Below are 20960 nucleotides of genomic sequence, written 5' to 3'. Positions count from 1 at the left end.
GCTCTTTCAACACTGGTGAGCTGATCCCAGCACGTGTTCGCTGGTTCAAATTTCTTTTCTGTTCCCTCACGTAGATCACAGATGTCCCTTTGCACTCCAGCATCCACTTTACATTCAAGCTTTCCAAAGAGACTGTTAATGAATTCCAATTTATGGTAAGGGGAGGGGCTGCTATAAACACATGTTCCTCCAATCTTCCAATAAAACCAGGGCTTGTCAACCTTTTGGGGCCTGTGGGTACATTTACAAACTGGAGAAACTTGTGGACACCACACACATACCTTAACCAAGTACACATTGCAACCTATTCTATTGGCTTCAATAGAATTATTCTTTCAAGCCTAATTTCATCAGGGAAGGAACAAGGGGAGACCTTATGGGTAGCAGAGAAGGTCTCTGGGTGTGCCCTTAGGTGCCACATTGGCAATCCCTGGCCTAAAGTAATAGCAGAGGGGGGAATCTGAATTCAGGTCTACCTACTCCAAGTACAATGTTCTATAAACTGGACTACAATAGAAAGTTAGGGGGAAAGGGGGCAAAAAGATTATATGTCAAGCCTGACAGCCAAATTCTGGTTTCTCAGACCAGCAGATTTCTGTTTTAAAACACCTGCATATAAGGTTACCAGATCTCCATTTTTTGGCTTCAGACTCTGGTTTCTGGGGGTCCCCTCTGGCTCTCCGGCTCAACCACCTTAATCTCCGGACTGTCAGCTTCAATTTAAAAAAAATGAAGTCTCTAGGTGGTCTGGTTCCTGAGATATACACCAAAACATCAGCTGCCCCCGCGACTGTTAAATCTGTTTAACAGATCTGTTATAGCAGCTTCTAGCAGAGCTTGGAAAAGTTACTTTTTTTAAACTACAACTCCCATCAGCCCCAGCCAGGATGGCCACTGGATTGGGCTGATGGGACTTGTGGTTCAAAAAAATAACTTTCCCAAGCTCTGTCTCAAACCCCGCCCTTTCAGGATTGTAGCCAATAAGTGAAGTCATGGTTGTGATTTGTTGACCCAGGCAGTGACTGCTCTTAATTGCAATGTCAGGAAATGGTGGCTTTGAAATCTTCAGTTTGAGTAAGTAATAATATAGCTTAAAGGTTTTTTTTTCCTCTTGTGTGCAAGAGTCAGACCCTGGGCTGTTGGAGAGGGCAGTGCTTTGAAAACCTTGGCAATATGAAAGTATTTAATCCAATACTTGCTTTTCTGGGAGTAAAGCAATTCTAATCCCATGTACCTGGAGTAAACCCCATTGAATTCATTAGGACTTACTTTTGAGTAGACATGGTTAGGATTGTGTTGTAAATTAATGGGACGTTTGAGTAAACATAACAAAGAATTGTGTTGGTGTTGTAAATCTTTCCCTCTCCCTCCAATCCTATTTTAAAGCAATTAGGCAGAGTTTACCTAGGTATCACATTTTTATTATTTATTTATTTTATTTCATTTATATACCGCCCTAAGCCTGACGGCCCTCTAGGCGATGTACATAAGAGATAAAAACAACACAATATATAACTACAATAAACATAATAATTGTGTAGGAAACGAATGCGGATTTCTCAAAAAATGTTCTGCAATGACCAACTGGTTTGACAATAACCTATTATATGGGGTGTATTTTTACAAGTGTGTGTGTGTATGGAGTCTTTCCAACAACCCTGTGAGGTAGGGTTGGTGATTGGAAAACAAGGCAGCTCACAATAAGAAATAAATCCCTTTAAAAACCAATAACCATAAAACAAGTATAAACAGTTGCAAAACAGCTTAAAGTGGCATGATTCTGAATTTTGTGTTGGGTGAATGAAGTTTATTTATTTATTTTTATTTATTATTTGATTTATATCTCACCCTTCCTCTCAGTAGGAGCCCAGGGCGGCAAACAAAAGCACTAAAAACACTTTAAAAATCATAAAAACAGACTTTTAAATATATTAAAACAAAACATCTTTTAAAACATTTTTAAAAGCTGTGACTCCAAAATTTATTTATGAGTTTTATTTACAACAGTTATATACTGCTTTATTGTAAAAAATCTCAAAGCGGTTTACAGAAAGAATTAAAAAAATAAAATTATTGGCAATAACAGTTAAAGACGTATTGAAAAACATTCAAATTAATAAAACCAACAATGAGTTAAAAACAGATTTAAAAACACAATAGCTTCTATATGTGTGGATAGGCTTGCCTAAACAAAAATGATTTTAGCAGGTGCTGAAAAGAGGCGTCTGCCTAATGTCAATAGGCAAGGAGTTCCAAAGTGTAGGTGCTGCCACTTCATTGTTGTTGTTATGTGCCTTCAAGTCAATTTTGACTTATGGTGACCATATGAATCAGTGACCTCCAATAGCATCTGTCATGAACCACCCTGTTCAGATCTTATAAGTTCAGGTCTGTGCCTTCCTTTATGGAATCAATCCATCTCTTGTTTGGTCTTCCTCTTTTTCTACTCCCTTCTGTTTTTCTGTATTGTCTTTTCTAGTGAATCATGTCTTCTCATTATGTGTCCAAAGTATGGCATGTGTCCAAAGTCAGAGGAAGGCAATGGTAAACCACCTCTGGATACCTCTTACCACGAAAACCCTATGAACAAAGTATCCAGAATGCTGCCACTTTGCAGGACTGATTTCTTACAAGAGCAGAACAAGTACTATGTGGCACCCATAACATGGAAAGCACAGTTTGAACTTGGCTTGGTAGCAAATCAGCAACCAATGCAGATTTCAGAGCAGAGGTATTGTGTGCTGATAGGATCTCATGTCAACAATCATACCGCAGCATTTTGCATTAACTGACTGGCTGCAAGGATTTTTTTAGTTTTGGTTTTCGGTTATGAATCCTGGCTGGTTGTGGGATGCTAAGTTGTCTGCCTTACTCATAGGAATCTTGTTGTGGTTGGTATGGTATTGCATTTAGGAAAGCATCACTGTATTTTGTTTTTCATTTTCTGTTTGCATTTCATTTACCTTTAACCTCACTCCCTTACATCCATCGAAGCAACAGCAGTGGTTGCATGTGCTCAACTCAACCCCCTAAAACCCATTAATGATGCACCTTGTTAGTTTCATGGCAGTTTATTTCTTGCCCAATAGTGGTAAAAGAGAATTCACATATTTGGAAGTGTGGCTGCAGTTGCTGTTCCCAAGCTGCTGCCTGTGAAGGTAGACCATGTGTGTTTTCTCTCTGTCAATTATTACTCACTGGAATTGGGTTGGGTGTCAAAGTGAGTTTATAGCAGCCCACAGTGTAGACAGAAAGGGTAGAGAATCTTCTAACTCTTACTCATTTCTAAGACCTCTTTCTGAAGTGAAGGGTCAAATCTGTAAATAATTTTGGAGCAGCCACATTAAAAGATAAGGGCAGGGCATTCCAGGCAGGGGGTTGCCAACCCTGCCTGGATATGGATGTCTTTGCAAAGGATCCCTAGTCAAGCTTTACCAACAGCACAATCCAAACTATATCTACTCAGAAGTAAGTCCTGTGAGTTCTATGGAGGCTTAATCCCTTAGTAAGTGTGTTTAGAATTGAAGACTTCAGGGGCATCCATCTTTACTCCCGAATGCTCCCATCTAACATCTCTACAATACTAGGCTCCTTTCTTCCTACAGTGGCCTTCTGGTGACTGGCCTGGCCTGAAGGCTCTTAAACCCTTCTTGCCGAAAGCAAGTAGGCTAGATTAAATGTTCCCTACCCAGGCTCCATCTTTTAGCTAAGATTTCTAGCATGATTTCCAGTCAGATTTTTTTTTAATTGTATGCTCCAAGCAACTGTGATTGATGCTTAATGTATCATGCTTAATGGCATCACTCGGGCCTGCCCCCATGACATCACTCGGGCCCACCCCATGACATCACTCGGGCCCGACCCTAAAATCTCAGGTTTTGGGATGCTTCTGACCTGGCAACCCTACCTGCATATTGGGAATCTTCTGGTTCCATTTCAGCAACCATTCATACAGCAGCAGCATCTGTTTCCTTCAGTAAAAGGCCTTGGATAACTTCCTTAAAGTGTGTGTTGTTCACAGTCAGAATGCACTATGGATTTTGAAATCTTGAGACTGCGTAGACTGCACAAACAGGCATGCATCTTGGTGCAATGCAAAAATCAACAAGTCCAATCTATTTTCTATACATGTCTGACTCTCAGCTGAATTTCATTAATGCATGATTCCTATATGTGGGTGTTAAGCATTACAATAAAGACCCTATATGCAAATAGCTAAATAAATAGTGGAATCCTAACCATTACTATTCAGAACAAAGCCCTGCTGTAAGGACTCACTAAATGTAAGTGAGGTTAGGACTGCAGCCTAAGTCAGGAGTGTGAAGCTACTGCCTCACAACCAGGGCCTTTTGAAAAGCAGTTTGCATCCAAGTTTAGAACATACTATTTTTTTTACATACATACACGCGTGCACGCACACAATTGCACAAAACATGTTTGTGTGTACAACAGGAACCGATATGTCAGAAAACAAGCCATTAGGGATTATAACACAAACATTTTGTGCTGATGCATTGCAGATACAGAGTCACACTGCATACAAGTTCTCCATTCTGGCCATCACTCCTATGAATGCATTTGCCCCCTCTTTCTCACTGATAGATTGCTAACTCAGACACAAAGACCTCCTTAACATTAGCGCACTCTCTTCTCCATTTCTGGATGCCTCTCTTTGGCCTCCTGTGATTTTCCCCCCCTCAGTTGGAGGTGGCCCTTATACTGCCTCAGCTCTGTGAAATGATCCCTTTCACCCCTCTATGAGAAACACTGAATCACTTCCCCTCTTTAATTCACACCGTAAAATCTTCCCTTTCTTTCTAGCTCATGAGCAACTCTCTGTATGCAAAGAATTTTGTGAATGAAGGGCACTCTTCCCAGATCTGTCTTTTATTCCAGAGGTCTTTCTGGCTCAGCACACTGATTTATTTTTATTAGTTCTCATCATGGTTTATGAGAAGTGTCTAAAAGCTCCAAAGACGGACAGTCAGCAAAAAAATACTGTTGTTGTAAGGTTTACTGATTTTTATTTTGAAATATTTGCTTTTTTTAAAAAAAAAAATCTGGTTAAAAAAAACACTTTCCCAAAATAAAGCACCTATGGCTTTGTTGGTGGCCTTTTCCAAACAAACCCTACAGAAGAGGAAATTATCAGCACCAATTTCTCCCATTTTATTTTCATATTAAAACATTCCATGGGGTTTGGTTAAGGGGCTAGAACCCCTTAACAAAAAGCCTTTGGGTTTCTTTCAAACAACCTGCAACCCTGTCAGCCATGTGCACACTGCGGCAGCTGTTGGTTTATTTTTAGCCAAAACTCCTGCTTTCCTAATGGGGTTTCCAACCTGGCAAAAAGACAAGGTTAACCGGTAAGGCTGTCCTCCAATGCAGACCCACAAAAAGGGCAATATTCTCCATCATATAGCCCACAGGCATCTCTTTTCCCTCCTGCTATGTATGATACGGGGGGGGCGGGGGGGGCGGGGAGAGCAGAATACATGGAGGTTCCTGACTGCTGGAGTGCAGCTGCCCTGGAACTCCCTGCATGTAGGAACCAAAATCCCTAGCCTCTGTCAAACTGCTTCTGACTTTGCCCCATATCCTCTTCTCTCCTTAAGCGCCGGGTGCCAGAAAATTTTCCCACCAATAAAAACTGTGCAGTCCTGCTGGCAGACTTAAAAAGATGACACACAAGGAAAAGCCAGGAAACAGAAAGGATAGATGAAGGTAATCATACAGGGCTCTTAATGAATGGGGAGGGCTTTTAACCTATTAACGGTCTAACCTTTAACCAGCTAATCAAATAACTCCTAATGTATTAAAAAAGATTTGCTTAATTTTCGAGAGGTATTTATTCATTTAAAACATTGATAGCCTATGATTCGCTGCTAAAAGCAGTCCCAGACCAGGTTACAATCAGAACACAATATAAAACCATCAATACTAAAACACCAATAGTAAACAATAATTCCTCATAACAACAGGCAGAACTAGATAAATGTGTCCTGCAGGTTTGGAACAGGATGCCACCTTTACCCATTTACAGCGCAAGTCTCTTCTACGTAACACAGCACCAAAAGCAAATCACAGAGACAGGATCCTTTAAGCAATACTTTTTTTCCTTCAGTTCCTCCAAAACTAAAACAGCCATTTGATACAAAAGAACAAGTGAAAAACTGTTACTGAAAGAAACAAAAATACTTAATAATATAGCAACATAAAGGGTGCTATGTAGAATCTGTCCCTGATTCAGATATCCCTGAAAATAACATTTGGGCTAAAATCAAGCGCAAAATTGGAACATTCTTTTGGGATATTGCCCTTTGCTGTCTACAATAAAACAACAAGCTTCTAAAATTGTTACTTACCTGGTCACCTATGGTGAATGGTAGTCATCTCACAGGTGACCAAACAGAGAAGATTTACAAACTAAGTGCTCCCCCACCCTTCTGCAGGGCAATCCCATGTACTGGATTAATAAATTCAATGGAGCTTATTTCGTTGTATACAGGCACAGTTCACTAATGGCTAAAACAGGAATAGAACTTATTTGAAAACCTGTCGTATCACATTGATCAAACACTTCTCTTGATGAGTACCCTCCCCCATTCTAAATAAACCTTGCTCAAAGAACACACCAGATATACCTTTGCTGCCTCTCTTAAAAAAAAACAGTTCCTGTCAAGTTGTTAAATAACAATGGAGGCTAAAAGGGAAATTCCAAGAGGGAATTCAATTAACAAATTCTAAATAAAATTAACATGCTCTCCGAGAAGCTGACAATCTAGCAAGTTAATTATTGCTGGATGCAGTAATCGACACAGGGAAATGCCCACAGCACTTCTAAGCAGTTAAGTAGCTTGTGAAGATAGAAAAAGATACACATTAAAAGCAACGGATTAAGCTCAGGACAGGGAAAAAAAGTTTTACCTCACACTGCTCAGTTTTAAAAGCAGAATAATTCATACAAACTTTTTACAACTGATTGAATATGGAGCTTAGCTCAAGCAAACCTCCAAAGCACAGCATGGATGGTACGTACCACTTCTGTGTTTGTGTTATGTTCACACCAGGAGTCCATATAAAGCCTGTGGGGAGGGGCCATAGCACAATGCTAGTGCATTCATTGTACATGCAGACGGTTTCAAGTTAAACCCTGGCATCATGAAGAAGGGCTAGGAAAGAGTCTTGTCTGAAACCCCAGAAGACCACTGCCAATCAGTGAGGAGAATGCAATACTGCGCTAGATGGACCCATAGACAGACTCCATTTAAGGCAGCTTCTTATGGTCCCATGACGTCACAGAGCCTTCTCAGTAGCTGTACCTTAACTGCAAGGGAAGCCAGCCCTGCCCCCGCCTCACTGGCTTTCAACCAGTTTGCAAGGATGTTTCTTTTGCAGTGGGTATTTGGTCAATCCAACTGTTGATGCTTTAAACTCTGTGATTTTTGTTTTGTTTTAGTTGTTCCTGCTGTCACCTGATCCCTCATCTTTTACCTAGTGGTTTTATACTGTGTACTTATTATTTTGACAAGCCAAGGATTGTAGTTTGTTGCTCTCACTCACTAGTGATCTGTGCTTTCACATTAAACCACCAAGCACAGCTTACTGTGATGTGCAAATACAGCCAATATGAATGGTAAGAAGTCTAAAGTATGAAAAATAGCTATGTGGGATTGGGGTAGTGGATGGAGGAGACTTATTTTCTCCAGTTCTTACATCGACACACTCCTGAAGTATAAGGGAAGGAGAATTCCAGACACTGGAAATGCTTCTGCCTAAGAATGGGAAGGGAAGGGAAGGGGTTTCCTTTCTTCGCTCATCCAGATTGCTCATCTGGCACTACGAATGAGAAAGGATGTTCAAGGACTCATCCGTAGCTGTTCCTGTACTTGTGAAGCCCCTTGGGATCTTCAGGTGAAAATTCCACCTACACACCATCCATGATGCTCTGTCTAAATGATGATATTGCAAGAAGAAAAGCATGGTTTGTATGACCCATCCAAATGTGGACAGATTGGAGCCTACCAATAGCAATTTCCACTCAAGACCATCTCACTCTACAAACCGACCTGTCCGACTTTGCCTTGCTCTGGCCCTCAAACGTTGTAACAGATCACTCCTATCATATGATAGGAGTACAACTCAATCCCCTCCAGGCCACCTACACAGGCACTCCTGAATTTCCCTCTGTTCAGCAGATGGATTCTGCTTTGTACTACCTGGAGAGCTGGGGCTCAGCATGCTATGTGTGACTGAGCCCCGGTTCACCCAGACTAGCAACTATGTGGTGGCTGATTGATATCTAAGCCACAGAGAAGCTGTGCCATGTGGAGCAGTTCCAACATGATCTGAATTTCAAGCAAGAGCAGCTACTGCACAAATGTGTGTGTGTGTGCGCACACACACGTGTATTTTTAATTAGGTCCAGTATCTACCACAAGGTATTAGCATTGCGCAACACCACACAAAGTCCTCATGGCTGATCATTTGGAAGTGCAGCCTGAAAACAATGGAAGCTAGAGGTATGCAGAAGCGCATAGGTATATTTTAGCTGTAATTATCCAGTGCATAATATAAGCAGTTCTTCCAACAATAGCCTTTGGGGCTGTAGAAACTGCTTCTATTGGTTTATTTATCTATTTTAAACATTTTATCCAGCCTCTCCAGGCACCTCATAAACAATTTAGAAACATATAAAAATCTCAATAGTAATAACAAAACAACACATAATAAAGCAATAGTAAAATAACATTCACTTGAGGCCAAAATGAATACAAATCTAAGTAATCCTTTTCTAACCTGATCCATTTAAGCCACAGATGTCAGTGTGTACAGGATAATTCAGAGCCCGCTTCATTTTGCCTCCAGTTCCACAAAGCTTGATGTGGATTAAACAGCCAATCATGTTCTCAGTTAATTCCAAGGGTTTTGCCTTTTACCCTTTCCTTATAAAGCACACTGTCCAATTTATGAAACAATTTTTAGAAATCAAGGTTTATTTCCTGGTTCTATAAGGTGGTTAGACCAAGCATTTTATTATGCAAGCTTAAAGATTTCATTAATTCAATTTAATTTACTTAAGCACAGGTAGTGGAATACGGGGGGGGGGGAACCAGAACATATGAACAACAACAACAAAAGGCTGCTGACATTTGTGAAATGCAGCAAGAACAGCTCACTTCCTGCCAAGCGAGACTCAGGTGTAACAAAGATGTGTCGAAAAAAGGTCAGCAAGGTCTGCAAGCCTTCGACTTCACCTTCCTATTTTCAAAAGTCCATAAGTAGCTCCACTCATTTGTCCTCATTGGGGAATCTAATTAGAGACACACTCCCATGTCCCATAGGGAAAAGCAGAATCAACACTTCACTTCAGAAATAATTAAAACAGGAAAATAGACCTGTGGATGCCACAATGGCACCATATTGAACACAGTGAGAGGGCAGACAACAACATTTTACAGATATGAAGGCTAAGTAGAGCATGACTAAAAGTCCCAATCTCTGGTAGAACATCTGCTTTGCATGCAAAATGTCCCAGGTTCAATAATTTCTAGCTGGGAAAGCCTCCCTGGTCTGAAATCCTGGAGAGCTGGTGCCAGTCAGTGTAGACAGTACTGAGCTAGAAGGGCCAATGGTCTGACTTGGTATCAGGCAGTTTCCTGTGTTCCTATGTACCTACTACATTGCAGGTTCAAAGATTCTTTTTCAATAACAAGTATCTTGTTTTTAAGACTGTAGAGAAATGTTAAAAAACAAGTTGGCAGGGTCTTGTTAAAAATTCAATACAGACAGCATCTTCAATGCCCTGAACACTGTTCTGTTACTCTCCAATAATAACTATTATTTCTTGACATCATATCAACTTCTGCCAAAGATCATCCCAACCCCAATTCCTTGGCAATATTCCTAAGCACAACATTGGGGGCAAAAGTAGGCAAATACATATGGGCCTATGTCCTTAACGCAGATATCACTCTGCTTAGACAGCAGGAGAGTTCTAAGCAGCATAGTGCAATGTTAGAGGTGGAGGAAGACTAACATTCATTGGATATTGACAGGGAGTATGCTAGATCAGATCCAATAGAATAAGATCTGGATTCTGCAGGGAGGAATAGGCACAGAAGAATGAAAATATTTCCACACGAGTCACTGGTAGACCCATCCAGCCCACCTCTTAGCATCTGATTCTTAGCATCTGATGGATTCCCCAGTCACCATCCTGGAAAACATATTTGTGGTGCAGCCATAAATCTGTACAAATATGTTTTAATACACAGCTTGAAGGAACAGATCTCCATCTACCTACCACATACTACCGAGAGAGAATGACCATCATTTCATTGAAAGGCAGTGGATGCTAACTTTCCAAAGCAGAAAGCCAATTAGAAGTTTGCAAAACTCCTTTTTTAATTTTTGGAAGAGCAGGAATAAAGTAAAAACTGTGTGTACAATATGTACCCACAGAACAAGTCCATCTTGCACCTCATTAGAAAACTGAAATGTAAGAGGAGGTGACAATCTAAAGTCACCTAAGCTGCTTCTTCTCAAAGCAGAGGATAGATATCAAAAGGGAAGGCCTCCCACCTTCAAAAGAAATCATTGGGTGCTCTCTTCTTGAACACTGTTGCTCATCTTCAGGGTATTCAAGGACATTCTGCGACGCAGACAGGTGAAAAGTGAGAAGGAAAAGACTTGGCAATGATAGTGGAGCAGCCTTTAATCTTGAAACAACCATGATTGAAGATGTGCTGCAGATTTAGCATCCAAGGAAGGCCCCTGGAAGATACCTGAAATATAAAGAAATAAATTAGGAAAAAGTAGGTTCTCTAGGAAAAATTGAACAAGTGAGATTATTTTTGTTTCTCACATAACCAACTCACATGATCAGTATCATTATCTGCAATAATGTTCAAACATTAGCACTGAAAACATCAGCATGCTATTAGATCTTAGGGGTGGAGATGAAATAACTAGACATTTATTCCACATTTATTGGCTTCACTTTAAACAAGTTCATCCAGTCTGCCAAGTGTGCATTACTGTCAACAAGATATTATATTTTTCCCAGCTCTCAAAATTTAGTATTTTGTACCTGGAAAAATGTAATACTTATCCCAGACAGTGCACTCACTGCTACATTTATGTTATGTAAATTCTGTCCTGTAGAATGTGTTAGGACATTCATAGCCACCATTGGATGTTGCTCATGACACAGTGAGCAATGACCAAAACTCTTGATCATCAGCATTTTATGAACTTTAAAACTGACTGAGCCAGAAATTAGAAAGCAGACACAAGACTAACATTCCCAGCAGTGCCTACTGCCCATTCATTATGGTCTGGATCCAAAGGGCTTGTACAAGCAAAAGCTAATTTGACTGTTAACAGGCAGGAAGTGCCTGGTTTCTATGGATTTTTCCCTTCAGCTGCAGCTGAACCCCACCCAGTTCCCAAGTGTCACTGCTCAAAGAGCTGCAATGAGAACAACAAGGTGGAAAGGCCCATTCTATGAGCAGAACTCTGCTTGTGGCTCTTTGGATCCAACACTATTTGCAGATTTAACAGAGACATGGGAGATTATTCCATAAAGGGTAAAGGCCTTCATATACAATTTGATCCACTACCTGTACTATAGTCTCTTATCCTCTTAACAGATGAGAAACAGACTTGCTGCAAGGGGAAAGCAATGATGGTATTGTTGGCATCTGGGGTGGGTAAAATGAAGTTGACTGGGTGATCTAGTGCTGGCTTTGCATAGCCAGCCAGTAAAGAAATATTAAGCAGTTTCAAGAAAAGATTCCTGAAATAGCTATACAGTGTGGGAGGTGAAGGCAGACTCACAAACTATGCAAGGGTTTTAAAAATATAGATAAATACACATGACACTTAATAAGCACTCTAGAAATGCAATCACACAGCAACTAAAGCCATTAAAACATGTTTACAGGGAACAGTGGCAAGTAGTTGTGTTGCTTGTCACCAGTAAAGCCACACAACCACTTTCCACACAGCACTTACCTTAGCTATAAGGAGGGCTGAGGCAGACACAGGGAAGGGTGGGTGGGAGGTCTGAGTAATAAAATATAGTGACTTGAGTCCTGGAAATATCTCCACAACAGATACACCATGTATACTTAAGGGGAAATCTCCCTGGATCCAGCAGCACACTTCATCTTTATTGTGCTACAAAGGGTTTATCTAGGAAAGGGTTCAAGTTCAATTGGGGGGACACATTGCCCAGCTTTGCAGAAAGGCTGTAATTAGCAAGGGTCCACAATATTAACTGCTGACAAACCAAACGTATCTGAAAGGCCTAGCAGACTGTTAAATGTAATTATTATTCGAGCAGTGCCAGTATCAACAACAACGACATTAGACTCCTTTTAAAGAGGCAACAAGAAAAGGTGCTTGAAAGCCACAATCGTTTTGAAGGCGTATGTTGCTGTTGTCTGGGTACTTAAAGGGACATGTTTTTTTAAAGAACACTGTCATAAAACTGAGCTGCGACTCCTCACACTATCAGCACAATCATCGCCATAAATTCATTTTAGAAATTAAAACTTTACAACTCCAAGTCCCCACTGAATCACTGAAACTGGGAGGGATCTGGTGGGGAGAATGTTGCTCAAATTAAAACTTTCTCCACAGCCCATGATAAATGCATGGGAAAACTCAGTGTGAATGCCTAGTGACTTCAGCAAGAGCTGTGCCTGAGAAAGAGCCTATATAATCTGGCACCACGGGAACTCAGTCTGACACCAAGAGCTACTAAAATTAAGGGAGAGAATGGCTGGGATTGTAGTAGACTGTGAATCAGGGCAGACAGTTCTAAATGAGGTGCAGGGCGCGGTACAATGTCCAAAAGTTTTGTTACGTTTCTTAGCAGTCTACAGAAAACACACTCACTCATAAGGACCCTTGGCAGGTCAGCTCAAACATCTTCAGTATTTATTTTGGTCTTTCTAGTTTCACTTGTGGAAACAAATAAATGGGGCAGGTGTTTTTAAGGACAACCTAGCTTTCTAATTTATAGGAAAAAGCAACAGTACAGAGCTGCTTTTTTATACCTCAAGGAGAAGTTGTACTAGCTGTAAGAGGGGCAGTTATCTAGTCAGACCACCAACTAAGCTTCATAGCCAAAGTAACCAAATAGCGCCACACTGTCATCTCTTTCTGCTGTAACTGGGACACACAACCCCCCTGCAACAACAGAATTCCTGTCAGTAAGGTAGATTGAACACACCTCTCTTCAACCACTTTCCTCTGTGTGTTTTTTAATTGTTGTTCCTTTACCTAGTTTACCCCTCCACTTTATTTTATTTCTGTTTCCAGGATTCTAGTAAAACTTCCTTTAGCTTAGAATGGTCTTCCAGCCCTGAATCCACCTTATCTGTCTGCTCTCTTATCACTTTACTTCCCTTAATTTTATCGTTGTCTTATCAAACAGAAAAATCTCATTGGTTCATTTTCTCTCATGTTTTGCATCTCCTTTTATCTTGTTAGTGTTTATCTCCAAAGTGTCCTGCCTGCTCATATTAGAACACCTCCATAAGTTTTGGTTTGTATACAGTGCTTTCAGAGACATATGCCTTCTTCTCAGCTTTTACATGGAAGTCCATTCTCCTTCATTTCCTTTCTGATTATGTTCCTTCTGCTTCCTTGCATTTCTATTAGACTGTAACCCTGCAGGCAGGACCTGTCACAGTGCTGAGTTTTGAAAGCACTTTAGAAATTATAGCTTGGATCCAAGTGCCCATATGTGGAAGGCCTCTTCTGCTCATGGAAGGGCCTGTTTTGCAGCTTCATGCTACAAACAAGAAAATTGAAATTAAATCCAAAATATGTCTTTGACTTTTGGAAACACTTATACAACCACTTGCAGAAAACAGAAGCATTAGAACTACTAAAGAACTGTGTGAACAATTTGTGCAATCAGGGGAAGAAATTTGGTTCAGTTCGCATGCTACCCTAATTTCAGTGATCATGGTAAAAGGAGATATGGCCATGGGGCTGTGGTGAACTACCATAGAAGATGAGGGCAAGGCTATCTACTCCTTGTTCCTTGCTCCCACTCCTCTCATGGATGGGTTCCTCGTTGCTCATCTGCTGTGCCCACTGGCCTGTGTGTGCTGTTGTTTAATGCCAGAACGGTACACAATAACACCACACTTATCCATGATCTGATTATAGATGAAGGTGGCAATTTGGTGTGCATTACCGAGACCTGAGTGGGTGAACTGGGAGGAGATCTGAACCAGCTTTGCCCATCTGGATACTCAGTGCAACACCAGCACAGGCTGCAGGGACGGAGGGTTTTTTTGCTGTGGTCTACAGAACTTCCATCTCTGTCACACTCTGTCTTGGAGCTGGCTTTGAGAGCCTGCACCTGGTGTCAGGCCAAGGAGACAGTAAACTAGGGTTGCTCCTGGTGTATCGTCCACCCTGCTGCCCAGCAGCTTATCTGACCAAGCTGGCGGAGGCCATCTTGGCTGTGGCATTGGAGGAGCCTGGAACAATAGTCCTGGGTGATTTCAATGTCCATGCTGAGGCTGCCTCTAGTGTTCTGGCTTGGGACTTCATGGCTTCCATGAAGACCATGGGGCTGTCTCAAGTTGTCACTGGCCCGACACATAGGGTAGGGCACACCCTCGACTTGTTTTTTGCTCCAGATAGAGGAAGGGATGGTCTAGAGATGAGAGGGCTGGATGTCATCCCATTGTCATGGTCAGACTACTTCCTGGTAAAGTTTAGATTTATGGCTCTGATTCTCCCCTGCAGGAGTGATGGACAGATTAAGATGGTCTGTCCCTGGAGACTAGCACAGGCTGCAAGGTTGGGGGGGAGGAGTTTTTGTGATCTTCAGGACTTCCATCTCTGTCACAAGGAAACCACTCTGTCTTGGAGCTGGCTGGGAACATTCTCTGACCCAGCTGGCAGAGGCCAACTTAGCTGTGGTACTAGAGGAGCTCAGAACAATAGTCCTGGGTGATTTCAATGTCCTCTAGTGTTCTGGCTCAGGACTTCATGGCCTCCACGATGACAATGGCGCTGTCTCAAGTTGTCACCGGCCTCACACACAGGGCAAGGCCCACCTTCGGCTTGGTTTTTGCTCCAGATGGAGGAAGGTGGTCTGGGATGGATGTCACCCCATTGTCATGGTCAGACCACTTCCTAGTGAAATTTAGACTTACGGCTCGAATCCTCCCCTGCAGGGGTGGTGGACAGATTAAGATGGTCCACCCCCAGAGACTAATGGAATCCGTAAGATTCCTGAATGCTCTGGGAGAGTTCCCAGTAGATAAAGCAGGTGACCCTGGTGAAGCCCTTGTCATGCTATGAAACGAGGTGCGTTGGGCTCTTGACATGGCTGCCCCTGAGCACCCTCTCTGGCATTGTAGAGCCTGGTTTGCACCTTGGTATACCAGTGAACTACGGGCAATGAAACAGGCTGGATAACGGCTACAGCACAAGCGGCAAAAGTCGTGCTGTGAGGCTGATCGGGCACGAGTAAAACATCATAACCATACATACTGTGTGGCAGTGATGGCGGCGAAGAAGGCCCATTTCTCTGCCACCATCGCATCCTCAAGTAGCCGTCCAGTGGAGCTTTTACATATTGTCAGGAGTCTGTTGACATCAACTCCAGGAAATAGAGTTTTAGACCCTTCGGAGGCCCACTATAAATTGTTTGCAAAGCACTTTGAGGGTAAAGTTGCTTGCCTCCGTAGCAAACTTGATGCCCCAGCCACATCTACTATAGTCCCCACTGAGGTGTCCAGTGTAACGTCTGCTGCAACTCCTTGGGATCGGTTTCAATTGATGTGGCCTGATGACATGGACAAGGCGCTTGCAATGATGCAGCCAGCAACATGTCCTCTCAACCCTTGCCCTTCTTGGCTTATTAAAGCTTGCTGAGTGGATCCAGGGTGCGGTCAATGCGTCGTTGCGAGAGGGAGTGGTTCCAGCTACAATGAAAGAGGCAGTGATCCAACCACTCCTGAAAAAGCCCACCCTGGACTCATTCATTTGTTACAAATACCGCCCAGTCACAAATACCCCCTTTTTAGGGAAGGTGATTGACAGGGTTGTGGTGCAGCAATTGCAAGTACAGTACTCTTGGATGAAACAGATTATCTTGACCCATTCCAATCTGGGTTCAGGCCTGGTTATGGGACTGAATCAGCCCTTGTTGTCCTGATGGATGACTTTATCGGGAGAAGGACAGGGGGAGTGCAACCCTGTTATTTTTATTTGATTTCTCGGTGGCTTGACCATGGTACCCTTCTGGGCCGACTTTTTACAGTTTTACAGTGGTTCCGATCCTATCTCCAGGGTCATTTTCAGATAACAACATTGGGTAATTATCTTTCAGCCCCCTGGCAGTTGTGCTGTGGGGTGCCACAGGGTACCATTGTGTCCCCCATACTATTTAACATCTATAGCTCTTGGGAGTGGTCATCAGGAGATTTGGGGCAAGGTGTCAGCAGTATGCTGATGATACCCAGCTCTATTTCTCTGCAACATCTGAATCGGGAAAGGCTGTGGAAGCCCTGGATAGCTGCCTGGATTTGGTGGTGGGTTGGATGAGGGCCAATAAAGTGAGTTTGAATCCTAGTAAGACAGAAGAGCTATGAGTTGGTGGTTCTTGAGTTCAGATAACTGGCCAGTTGCCTGCTTTGGATGGGGTTGTACTCCCTCTGAAACAGCAGCTCTGTAGTCTCGGGGTGCTCCTGGATCCATCTTAGTCGCTAGAGGCCCACAGGACCTCAGTGGCTAGGAGTGCCTTTTACCAGCTTCAGCTGTAAGACTGCTACGGCCATTTCTGGACCAAAATAGCCTGACCACTGTTACTCATGAACTGGTAATCTTCAGGCTGGATTACTGTAATACACTCTATGTGGGGCTGCCCTTGAGGTTGGTCCGGAAGCTGCAGCTGGTGAAAAATGTGGCAGCGAGACTGTTCACTAGGGTGTCATGCTTCCATCCGATGAATCCTCAGAGGAGGATGAGGAGCAGGGGTTTGGCACAGCAGACCCAGGAGAGGGAACAAGCAGACCCACTCCAGAAGCAGCTCCAGACCCCCCACGACTGGAAGATATTCAGGATACAACTGGAGCCCCTGAGTCAGACTCAGGGAGTGAACAGGAGGCCCCTCCACTCCCTGCAGAGTGAAGACGCCTGTGAGTAGCAGAGCAATGCAGGTGTGCTGGCCTTTTAAGGCTACAAGCTCACAGGGCTGATTGCTAGCACCTAAACCAGGGAGGGGAGCTTAAAAGGCAGTGAGATGCCCTTTGCCCTTTGCTGGAAGCAACATCAAGACGTCAGCACTAGATCCTTGCCAGCCATGCCTTGAAACCCAGATTATGTTGTTAGAATATCAAACCTTGTTTTGTTAGCTGACTTTGCCTTTTGGAAGACGACTTGGTACGGGCATGGAGACCCCTTGACCCTCTCCCGTGCTTATCTGCTTTACAACCAAGTCCCTGCTTAGGCAGCTGCCGGCCAATTGTTTTACAGCACCATATATCACCTTGGTGCAGCCAGCAAAGACTGACATGGGGCAGGGTATTGCCAACATGTCACCCCACTGCTGAATGAATTGCACTGGCTACTGATTAGCTACCAGGCCAAGTTCAAGGTGCTGGTTTTGGTGTACAAAGCCCTATACAGCTTGGGACCAGGATACCTGAAAGACAGCCTTATCCCTTATATACCTAGTCAATCACTGCATTCTGCAGGTGAGGGCCTCCTGCAGATACCATCTTATCAGGAGGTCTGTTCTGCACAACATAGGAAGCGGACCTTTAGTGTAGTGGCACCTACCCTTTCAAATTCCCTCCCCTTAAATATTAGACAGGCACCATCTCTGTTTATCTTTTTGGTGCCTACTGAAGACCTTCCTCTTTCAACAAGCCTTTTAAGTAGACCTTATCTCAGTCTGCGTCTGGAATTTCTTAAGACTTTTTAAAGCTTTTTACAAAAGAGATTTTAAAAGATGTTTTGTTTTAGTATGTTTTAAAGTCTGTTTTTATGATGTTTTAGAGTGTTTTAATAATAATAATAATAATAATAATAATAATAATAAAATGTATATATTTGAAGGAATTGTGCATAAAAATACATATATAGTGAACTAGAAAATTGAGAGAAACCAAAATTAACAGATTTGTTTATCCCTATGTGTATTCATTTCTAGAAAAGTACTAGGAGTTATTTTACCTTAATATACTATAACTAGGACTCCTGCTCTTGCTCGCTTTATTCTCCCACCTTGCCACCTAACCTCCTCACCCAAACCACCACCCCTCCCTTAGGGTTCGCCAGCAACTTTTTACCATTGTACCCCCCACTTTTCTCCCCCCACAATGCTGGCATGCAAAAAGAAACCGTTACTCCCTTCCAAACTCTCCACTGTCCCTAGACCTTGCCAAACCCCTTAGACCCAGTCAAGCCTTCCCCTCACAGGTCACCAAGCCTCCTCGTCTCCTCTCAACAGGTAGCTAACCCTCCTCCTCTACCCCTTACAGGTTGCCATGCCTTTTCATCTCCCCGCCTTCAGATTTTTCCCCTCAAGGAGAAGTGAAGCAGAGGAGCGAAGTGGCTGCACCAGTACACTTAGGACAGGACAGAGCAACTGTCCTTTTCTCCCACCAACTAATGCTTCCCTCCTCTTCACCCTCCACCACTGAGGCTGAAACAGCATCACCAGTGAGGTGGACAGCAGTGGCAGAGCAGGACAGTTTGTTTGTTTGTTTATTACATTTATATCCCTCCCTCCCTTCCAGTAGGAGACCAGGGCAGCAAAGAAAAGCACTAAAAACTTTCTAAAACATCACAAAAACAGATTTTTTAAAAAATCAAAACATCCTCAACAACTTATTAAAACAAAACATCTTAAAAAAAAAAACCTTAAAAAACATCTTTAAAAAAAAAAAGTGTTAAAAACGTATTAAAAAGCAATTCCAACACAGGCACAGGCTGGAATAAGCTTGCAGGGGTGGGGTGGGGACAAGGGGCTGCAGGGAAAGGAGGGGAAAGGAAATGTCCATTACATGGCCTTATGTTCCACAGACACAACGTTGGATACAGCCATTATAATAATAAAACACAAAATACTTGCTACGAGAATGGGAAGTTTTTTTGAAAACCAGAAATCCTCCCCTCCCCTGGACAAGATGGTAATTGAATTGCTCTGTGGTAGCAATGGGGGAAGAAGTCACCTACTGCTACACTACAATTGCCTATCTACTGCACCATAAACCAGCATGGACCAAAAACATCCCGTGAATTAAACAATCATAAGAGTTGGAGAGAGCTTTGTAGGCCAAGACCCTGCTCAATGCAGAAGACTCCAGAGGTAGAGCATTCCTAAAATATGGTTATCAAGCCTCTGCTAGAAGACTTCAAAACAGAATAGCATCTACCACCCCTCCAAGTAACTTCTTGAAGTGCTCATGGGCACATAAGAAACTCCCATGGTGCAGTAAAAATTGGCCCTTAGTTCTTTATATGTCTATACCAGGGTTGCCAGGTGTCTGGTTTTCTCTCGGAGACTCCAGTTTTTGGGGGTCCTCTCTGGGTCTCTGGGTGAGTCACTTTAAACTCCAGGCTCTAAGCTTTCATTTTTAACAAAAAATTAAGTTTCTAAAGTTAAGTGGCCAAGTTCAAAAGATATAAATCCCAGATGTCAGTCGTCCCCCCGGCAGCTTCTGTTAGTACTGGCTGTTCTAATCCTGCCCTTTCAGGGTTTTAGCCAATAAGTGAAGTCGGGGTTGTGATTGACAAGATTTGTTGACACCCCCCCCCCCGGCAATAGCTAAACCCATAGTTTCCCTTTCCTGCTTGTCTCACATCAGAAATTCAGTAAATATATAGCTTTCAGCAGCATAAAGAGTACTTTCTCTGTATAGGATTGACACTTGCTTCTGAGTAAACATGCATAGGACTGCACTACAACAGAAGGTCATAGCAAGATCTTTGTAGGCATAAAAGTGTACATGCAGGGTTTTTTAATTACTTGCAAAAATGGCAAAGTATACATTTTATCTTTCAAATAATGTTTGAACAGAAGTTTTTAAAAGTGTACATGCTGTAGTGTTATACTTTTCTAATTAAGGAGTCAAACAAGTTTAAATTTTACTGGACTGTTGAGGAAGGCGGTTTGTCTTCTTCATAACCTGTTTTGAAAACCTTTCCAATATGAAGCTTTTCTGGGAGCAGCAATGCTAATTCCACATACTTGGGAGCTAACCCGATTGAATTCAGTAGGACTTACTTTTAAGTAGAAATGGTTAGGATTGTGCTAAAATCAGCGGGATTTTTGAGTGAACATAGAAAAGGATCGTGTTGTAATCTTTCTCTCCCCATCCAATCCTTTTTTTTTTTAAGCAGTTAGGCAGGGCTTACTTAGGTGTCACTGCTTTTATTTGGCAGGAAACTAATACTTAAAAAAATGTTCTGCAATGGCCAATTGGTTTTGACAATAAACTATTATATGGGGTGTATATATTTTTACATCACCAGTGTGTGTGTGTGTGTGTGTGTGTGTGTGTGTGTGTGTGTGTGTGTGTGTGTGTGTGTGTGTGTAATCTTTCCAACAACCCTGTGAGGTAGGGTTGGAAACCAAGGCAGCTCACGACAAGAAATAAAGCCATATAAAATCCAATAACCATAAAACAGTTGTGAAACAGCTTAAAGTGGCATGATTCTGAATTTTGGGTTGGGTCAGTGAAGTTTCTTACCACTGAATTGCAGTTCTGTGCATGCTTCTCTGTCTAAGCCCCAATGAATACATTGGGACTTGCTTCTGAGTAAACATGCATAGGATTGCACTATAACTATCTTGTACAGGTTGTGTAAATAATAAATATCTTTGATGCTTATCTAAATATTTCTTCACACTGTCTCTTGATATGTCTCTGATTTCACACTATGGTTGTAAATGATTAATTACAAGTTAT

At 42.3% G+C, this 20960-nt stretch overlaps 1 protein-coding gene across 14 annotated transcripts in view; it reads right to left on the bottom strand.

Annotated features, from left to right (window-relative positions):
• The window catches only part of SEMA5B (semaphorin 5B), a 585589-nt gene that overhangs the window by 228698 nt on the left and 335931 nt on the right, over positions 1–20960 (bottom strand). For all 14 annotated transcript variants that reach the window (XM_061609103.1, XM_061609095.1, XM_061609094.1 and 11 more), the window contains one exon: positions 10585–10787. In XM_061609103.1, coding sequence (XP_061465087.1) covers positions 10585–10735 — 151 coding nt within the window. In that variant the 5' untranslated portion in view covers positions 10736–10787. The remainder of the gene's footprint in view (positions 1–10584; positions 10788–20960) is intronic.

The sequence above is a fragment of the Rhineura floridana genome, chromosome 2, assembly GCF_030035675.1.
Source record: "Rhineura floridana isolate rRhiFlo1 chromosome 2, rRhiFlo1.hap2, whole genome shotgun sequence".
In the NCBI taxonomy this organism is placed as follows: Eukaryota; Metazoa; Chordata; class Lepidosauria; order Squamata; family Rhineuridae; genus Rhineura; species Rhineura floridana.
This window is presented reverse-complemented; position numbering and strand designations above follow the sequence as displayed.